General features: G+C 52.0%; 1 protein-coding gene across 1 annotated transcript; it reads left to right on the forward strand.

The window, feature by feature from the left end:
* Positions 1–3753: 3753 nt before the first annotated feature.
* On the forward strand, positions 3754–7904 carry FZD1 (frizzled class receptor 1). Its single transcript, NM_001101048.1, has one exon. It carries the CDS (start codon positions 4194–4196, stop codon positions 6129–6131), a length of 1938 nt encoding a protein of 645 aa, NP_001094518.1. The 5' UTR covers positions 3754–4193; the 3' UTR covers positions 6132–7904.
* The last annotated feature ends 274 nt before the right edge of the window (positions 7905–8178 follow it).

Below are 8178 nucleotides of genomic sequence, written 5' to 3' on the forward strand. Positions count from 1 at the left end.
AAGATACAACAGCACAATCTTTAGAGACACCAACATACGTGATGATGAAATTCACAGTGTCCCGTCAGTATGCAGCACAAGTACACTCACCTTAAGCAGTGTCCTTTCCTTGTTTAGTTGCAAAGTCATGTCTGACTCTTTGTGACCCCATGGATTGTAGCCTGCCCCTCCTCTGTCCATGGTATTTCCCAGGCAAGAATACTGGAGTGAGTTGCCATTTCTTACTCCATGGGATCTTCCCGACCCAGGGACTGAACCCATGTCTCTTGTGTCTGCTGCATTGGCAGGCTGGTTCTTTACCACTGAGCCACCCTTTACATCTAGGCTAAAGGTTTTTTTGTTTCTTTAAATATTCATTTTTTAAATTTATTATCTGGCTATGTCGGATCTTAGTTGCATTATCCAGGATCTTCCTGTGAGGCGAATGGACTTGAGTTATGGCAAGAGGGCTGAGCTGCTCTGCCTCATGTGGGATCTAATCCCCAACCAGGGATCAAACCAGAGTTGCAAGGCAGATTCTTTACCACAGGGAAGTACTGTCTAGACTAATGTTTAAGTTTCCCGATGACACTGCCCCAGGTTCCCTCTTCCCCAGTCATCCTGAAGCCACCGGTTGAATTACTGCAAACCTCAGATAAACTCTGGGGCTCTTAAGAGTATTTGTGAATATTGATGAATTGAGCTTTTTTTCAGTGGGAACGTTATCCAGATGGAATTATCTTTTAAGATCCATCCTATGCATTATATGAGAATAAAGAATTTTACTTCCAGTTGAGTTTCATGCTTCATGATTTATTAACAAATGATTTATGAATGAGGGCTTTGTGTTCAGTCATCTCAACTCTTGGCAGGTTTGTGGTCTGATCCATTCTCGGGAATTAGATGATCGATTCAACTGCATAGATCTGGAGACCAAATTGATTAGACAGCAAATGATCAGGCCAAATATAAATTACCATTTAGTATCAACTACTATGACAATTTTAAAATGGAGTTGACATCAAATGTTTAATAAAGTGTTCAGTATAGAAAAGAACACAACAGTTATTCTCTAGCATCAGACTCACCTGGATGTCAGACTCAGGAAGGCCTAGGTGGGGCAAGAGAATCTGAATTTTTAACAAGTTCCCAAGGGCTGCTGCTAGTTCAGAGATCACACTCTGAGGAGCACTGCTGTTTAAAAAAGAAAAGAAAAAGCTATATTTTAGTTGAACTTAACATATCAAACAGATATGAATTATAACAATATTGTTCAGCCACCCCTGAAGCCACTCCCCACTCATGTGGGGAAAAGTCAGCCTCCACAGCTCCCTTCTGTCTGTATAATTTAGCCCAAATGTTTTCAGTTCAGTTCAGCCGCTCAGTCATGTCTCTTTGTGACCCCATGGACGGCAGCACGCCAGGCCTCCCTGTCCATCACCAACTCCTGGAGCTCATTCTAACTCATGTCCATTGAGTCAGTGATGCCATCCAACCATCTCATCCTGTCATCCCTTCTCCTCCCACCTTCAATCTTTCCCAGCATCAGGGTCTTTTCAAATGAGTCAGTTCTTTGCATCGGGTGACCAAAGCATTGGAGTTTCAGCCTCAGCATCAGTCCAATGAATATTCAGGACTGATTTCCATTAGGATGATCTTGTTGGATCCCCTTGCTGTCCAAGGGACTCTCAAGAGTCTTCTCCAACACCACAGTTCAAAAGCATCAATTCTTCAGTGCTCAGCTTTCTTTATAGTCCAACTCTCACATCCATACATGACTACTGGAAAAACCATAACTTTGACTAGAGTATGGGCTAAAATTTTCTCTTGCCATAATATCTCAGCCACACCCACCGTGTCTCCCCCTTTGGCAATTTAAGCACTTTGGAGCTCCTGTCTTTTGCATCTTCCATCCACCTCACCATCAGATCCCTCCCCACCTTTTCCACTGGCTGGCTACTCTCCTGTGTTCCTTGAGCTTGTGTGTGTTTAGTGGCTCAGTCATGTCTGACTCTTTGCGACCCATGGACTGTATTGCCCCCAGGTCCCTCTGTTCATGGAATTCTCCAGGCAAGAATACTGGAATGGGTTGCCATGCCCTCCTCCAGGGGATCTTCCCCATCCAGGGATGGAACCCAGGTCTCCTGCAATGCAGGCGGATTCTTTACCATCTGAGTCACCAGGAAAGCCCCTCCTTCAGCTTGCTGCTGCTGCTAAGTCACTTCAGTCGTGTCCGACTCTGTGTGACCCCATAGACAGCAGCCCATCAGGCTCCACCGTCCCTGGGATTCTCCAGGCAAGAACACTGGAGTGGGTTGCCATTTCCTTCTCCAATGCATGAAAGTGAAAAGTGAAAGTGAAGTCATTCAGTCCTGTCCAACTCTTAGAGACCCATGGACTTCAGCTTAGGGATGTGCATTTAGAGAACTGATCTTCATCTCTGTGCCCTGCTGCACTCTGCTACCTGTAAGGCTAGGCCAGGTCTGGCCTATCTGTGTATTCTACTACCTAACAGTGCTTCTAGGACAATAGGAGCTTGGTAAGTATTTATTAAACAAATGAATGGATAAACAAAAGACAGAAAATAACTGTAGGAAAGGATCCCAAGAGACAGTCTAATCATAGGCCCACAAAACCTAGGTAGAATTAATGATACGGTGGCATTTTATTGATAAAACTGAGTCACTGGTTAGACCATTACTTGAAAATATCTTACAGGAAAACAACAACAAGGATGTAAGTGGGCTGAATTGTTTTGTTTTTTTGAACTGGCATCCCGCTGTTCTCCGTCTGAGTGGAACACCATTCTGCAGCCCAACCCAACTGGCCCAGGTCTGACCCTTGCACACTTCCCCGGGAGCCGTGGGCGTACCGGCCTGTGGAAGCCTCCCTGAAGCTCCCCAGGGTCCAGGCTGCCCCCAAGCCCAGCTTTGCCCTGAACCCCCTCTGGAGTCTCAGGCATCCAGAACTCTCTCCTCCTTGGTCGGGCTCTCAAGTTTTTCTCTCGAAATATTTAATGGGTAGTTTCCCTTTGCTTCTGTTTCTGGATTGATAAAAAGGAGAAAAAAGGAGTTTGACTACAGAAAAGATAGTAACAGCGGACAGTAGATCTGGCTTTACTTTTTAAATGCTATCGAAGTTTGTGTTTGGTTGTGGTGGTTTTTCATCTGACGGCGATCCGGCGAACTTCTTGGGGGAAACGGCGCGCCCAAAGCCCGCCAAGCCCAGCCTGAGAGCTCTAGGATTTGAGAGTAATATTTTAAATAAAACCTCGACAGATACAAACTCGAAGGAAGCCGTGCGTTCCTTAAGTCAAAGGAATCTATTCGGATCGAAGTGCTCGGTCTGCTGTTTGTAACCAGCGTTCAGAGCAGGATTTTTAAACACGAAAATGGATAAAAGAAAAGAAAAGCTAAATCGCGCGGTCGGCCGACTCCTATTCATTATCTCCAGCAGCATATGGGACCATTCTCCTACTTGTCCGCGCCCTTTCTTCCGCAAAAGCAAAAGCAACCAAGCCTGTCCCGCTTCATAGCAAACCCACTCTTTGTGCCGGAGCGGTGCCTCGGCCACCGCTCCCCCTCCCGCCTCCTCCTTCTCCCGCCCGCCGCCGACTTTCGCTCTGGGAAGCAGGCGGCGGGGGCCCTTTGCGCCGGGAAGCCAGTGCAGCGATTGGGCGACGGTCCCTGAGCCTCCAGTTCCGCGTCGGTTTCAAGGCTCCTCCCTCCTGGTGAAAGACAGACTGCGGGGCGCCTGGAAACCGGTCGGAGGGCGCGCGAGGTAGAGGAGAGCGAGCGAGTTGAGGGATTGACACAAATGGTCAGGCGGCGGCGGCGGAGGAGGAGGCGGAGGCTCAGGGGGGAGCCGAGGCTGCTGGGTTGCCGAGAGTTGCGCGCTCTACCCGGCCGCCGCCACTAGCGCGGCGCCGCTTGCCAGGAGCCAGCTAGCCGAGGGCCAGGAAGGCGGGACGCGACCCTCGGCGCGCCCGAGCCACCCGGGCTCTCCCCGCAGCCCGCGCTTCATGAATCGCAAGTTTCCGCGGCGGCGGCGGCTGCGGGACGCGGAGCGGGAGCCGGGGGAGCGGGCCGAGCACGGCTCGGGCTCGACGGAGGGCACCGGCGGGGAGGAGATCGCCCCGGCCGCAGGGGGAGCATCCTCCAGCCGCGCCACAGCCAGCTTCAGCCGAGCGGCGCCAAGAAAGGAGCCGAGAAAGTATGGCTGAGGAGGAGGCGCCTAAGAAGTCCCGAGCCGCCGGGGGCGGCGGCGGCGGCGGGAGCTGGGAACTTTGTGCCGGGGCGCTCCGCACTGTACCGGCGGCGGAAGGGAGCGGGGACGCGGGCAGCCGCCGCCGCCCCCCGGCTGACTCCCGGCGCTTGGCGCGCCGGCTACTACTACTGCTTTGGCTGCTGGAGGCTCCGCTGCTGCTGGGGGTCCGGGCGCAGGCGGCCGGCCAGGGGCCCGGGCCGGGGCAGCAGCCCCCGCCGCCTCAGCAACAGCAGAGCGGGCAGCAGTACAACGGCGAGCGGGGCATCTCTATACCGGACCACGGTTACTGCCAGCCCATTTCCATCCCGCTGTGCACCGACATCGCGTACAATCAGACCATCATGCCCAACCTGCTGGGCCACACGAACCAGGAGGATGCGGGCCTCGAGGTGCACCAGTTCTACCCGCTGGTGAAGGTGCAGTGTTCCGCCGAGCTCAAGTTTTTCCTGTGCTCCATGTACGCGCCCGTGTGCACCGTGCTGGAGCAGGCTCTGCCGCCCTGCCGCTCGCTGTGCGAGCGCGCGCGCCAGGGCTGCGAGGCGCTCATGAACAAGTTCGGCTTCCAGTGGCCCGACACGCTCAAGTGCGAGAAGTTCCCGGTGCACGGCGCCGGCGAGCTGTGCGTGGGCCAGAACACGTCGGACAAGGGCACCCCGACGCCCTCGCTGCTGCCCGAGTTCTGGACTAGCAACCCCCAGCACGGAGGCGGAGGTCACCGGGGCGGCGGCTTCGCGGGGGGCGCCGGAGCTTCGGAGCGAGGCAAGTTCTCGTGCCCGCGCGCCCTCAAGGTGCCCTCCTACCTCAACTACCACTTCCTGGGGGAGAAGGACTGCGGCGCCCCCTGCGAACCGACCAAGGTGTACGGGCTCATGTACTTCGGGCCCGAGGAGCTGCGCTTCTCACGCACCTGGATCGGCATCTGGTCAGTGCTATGCTGCGCCTCCACGCTCTTCACCGTGCTTACCTACCTGGTGGACATGCGGCGCTTCAGCTACCCTGAGCGGCCCATCATCTTCCTGTCGGGCTGCTACACGGCGGTGGCCGTGGCCTACATTGCCGGCTTCCTGCTGGAGGACCGGGTGGTGTGTAACGACAAGTTCGCGGAGGACGGGGCGCGCACCGTGGCACAGGGGACCAAGAAGGAGGGCTGCACCATCCTCTTCATGATGCTGTACTTCTTCAGCATGGCCAGCTCCATCTGGTGGGTGATCCTGTCGCTCACCTGGTTCCTGGCAGCCGGCATGAAGTGGGGCCACGAAGCTATCGAGGCGAACTCGCAGTATTTTCACCTGGCCGCCTGGGCCGTGCCGGCCATCAAGACCATCACCATTCTGGCGCTGGGCCAGGTGGACGGTGATGTGCTAAGCGGGGTGTGCTTCGTGGGGCTCAACAACGTGGACGCTCTGCGCGGCTTCGTGCTGGCGCCCCTCTTCGTGTACCTGTTCATCGGCACGTCGTTCCTCCTGGCCGGCTTCGTGTCCCTCTTCCGCATTCGCACCATCATGAAGCACGACGGCACCAAGACCGAGAAGCTGGAGAAGCTCATGGTGCGCATCGGCGTCTTCAGCGTTCTCTACACTGTGCCGGCCACCATCGTCATCGCCTGCTACTTCTACGAGCAGGCCTTCCGGGACCAGTGGGAGCGCAGCTGGGTGGCCCAGAGCTGCAAGAGCTATGCCATCCCCTGCCCCCACCTCCAGGCGGGCGGCGCCCCGCCGCACCCGCCCATGAGCCCCGACTTCACAGTCTTCATGATCAAGTACCTTATGACCCTCATCGTGGGCATCACGTCAGGCTTCTGGATCTGGTCCGGCAAGACCCTCAACTCCTGGAGGAAGTTCTACACTCGGCTTACCAACAGCAAACAGGGGGAGACCACCGTCTGAGACCGGGGACTCAGCCGGTCGCCAGCCCTCGGCCTGGTCCCAGCCCCCCTGGCCCTGTGGAATCCTGGCCAAGTCTGGCTACTCTCCCTAGCCATTCACTGATTTTAACAAGGCTCCTGCAAAAGCTTCTGTCCCCGGGGGCACAGGGACCCGAGGGCCCAACTGCCAGAGGCGGGGGGGATGGACAGACCTTTCTTGCTCTGGTACCAGGACTGTACGCTTTTATGACTTGTAAATAGCCTGTGTAAGATTTTTGTAAGTATATTTGTATTTAAATGACCGTTCACGCGTTTTTCTTTTACTCTCCTTGTTTGTTTGTTTAATTTTAATTATTTCGGGCGGCTTGACCATTTTTCCTTCTAGCCCTTTTCAGAGCAGCACAGATAGAAAACCACAGCGCAGTGCTCGGAGCTTCTGCGGGTGCTGGCGCGCCCCTCCCTGCAGCGGGTGGGGAGCGCCTGGGCCGCACCACCTGGGTCTCTTCCCCGCTCCTTTCTGCTCCCTCCCTCCCTTTCCTTGCTAGGGTCGGGACTCTCTCAGGTACAGAAATCCACAAAGCTTCCACATCGGAAGGTGGGCCCCGGCCGATCCCAAGTCTGCTCTTGTCCGGAGCCCAATTGCCAAGACGGGCCCTTAGACTATCCGAAGCTGAAATTTTCACAGTCCAGAACCTTCCCCGGCTTCTAGGAGGCCCACGGATGTGGGCAGGGGCAGCCCCGGGCTCCTTGGCTCAGGCCTCCAACGCCCAGACACTCCCTCCTTCCAACTAAGTTGGTTAGAGGGTGAGTGGGGTAACCAATGCCAAACTTTTTTAAGTCTCATTTTTGGTGGATGAGCTCATTTCATTCTCTAGCGTCTAAAACCTGGTATGGGTTTGGCCAGCGTCATGGAAAGATGTGGTTACTGAGATTTGGGGAAGAGGCATGGAGCTTTGTGTGGGTTGGGAGAGACAATTCTAATTGCATACGAATACCTGGCAAACTGCCTCTTAAGATTGAGAGCACCCCTGTTTAGATTTACCTTTCTGAAAAGTGGAAACACTAGGTCACCTGGAAAGCTTTGTTAAGGAGCTGATGATCTTTGCTTTCCTTAACAGGAGAGCAAGACCGTAAACTGAATATGAAAACTTGAAGGAGATTTCAGTGTAATGGATGTCCTCAAAATGAAGTGGTACTTTATTTTCAATCAAATAGTAATTAGACATATGTCAGAAAGTTTAAAATGTACATTGTACATTTGTACATTGTAACATATGATTATTATTCAACAACACATTCTGAGGGAGGAACAATCCACATCACTAATAATAACCTGGTAAGATTCCATGAAGTAAAGGAGGTGGAATAATTGATGGGATTAGCCACCGAAATAAACAAAATATGGGCATGTATGCTAAAGGGAGAATGTGTGCTGCGGGTCTTCTGCACTAAATCGTGTGTGTTCCTTTTTGGATTTACAGAAATGTGCCCAATGTAATCTTTCAAAGCCATTTAAAAATATTCACTTTAGTTCTCTGTGAAAAAGAGGAGAAAAGCAATCTTCCTGATTGTATTGTTTTAAACTTGTAAGAGTTTTATAAAAATGCCCGTACTTAGGACATAAATCTATCTATGTCTGTCATACCCTAAAATGACAATGCTCGTTGAATTTGGTATGCATTTATTCTGTTCACTATCACAAAATCATCTATATTTATAGAGGAATAGAAGTTTATATATATATATATAATACCATATTTTTAATTTCACAAATAAAAAAAATCAAAGTTTTGTACAAAACTCTATGATTTTTGCGCCTGAAAATAATAGAGCTGAAACTGTCTACACTATGCACTAACTGTCTTTACATTGTATAGTGTCTGTAGGCAAACCCACAGTATATAAATTCAGGAATTCAATGAAAAAGTCTATCTTTAAACCTTCAGACCAGTCCTTCCAAAAAATTAACTGGCTTCCATTGTAGTGATTGATGATGTGAAGTCCCTAGAAAAGATCTGTTTCCATGACACAAACAATATAACAGAAGTTTGCAAATTATTTCCTTACCT

Source organism: Bos taurus, chromosome 4 (assembly GCF_002263795.3).
Source record: "Bos taurus isolate L1 Dominette 01449 registration number 42190680 breed Hereford chromosome 4, ARS-UCD2.0, whole genome shotgun sequence".
Classification (NCBI taxonomy): domain Eukaryota; kingdom Metazoa; phylum Chordata; class Mammalia; order Artiodactyla; family Bovidae; genus Bos; species Bos taurus.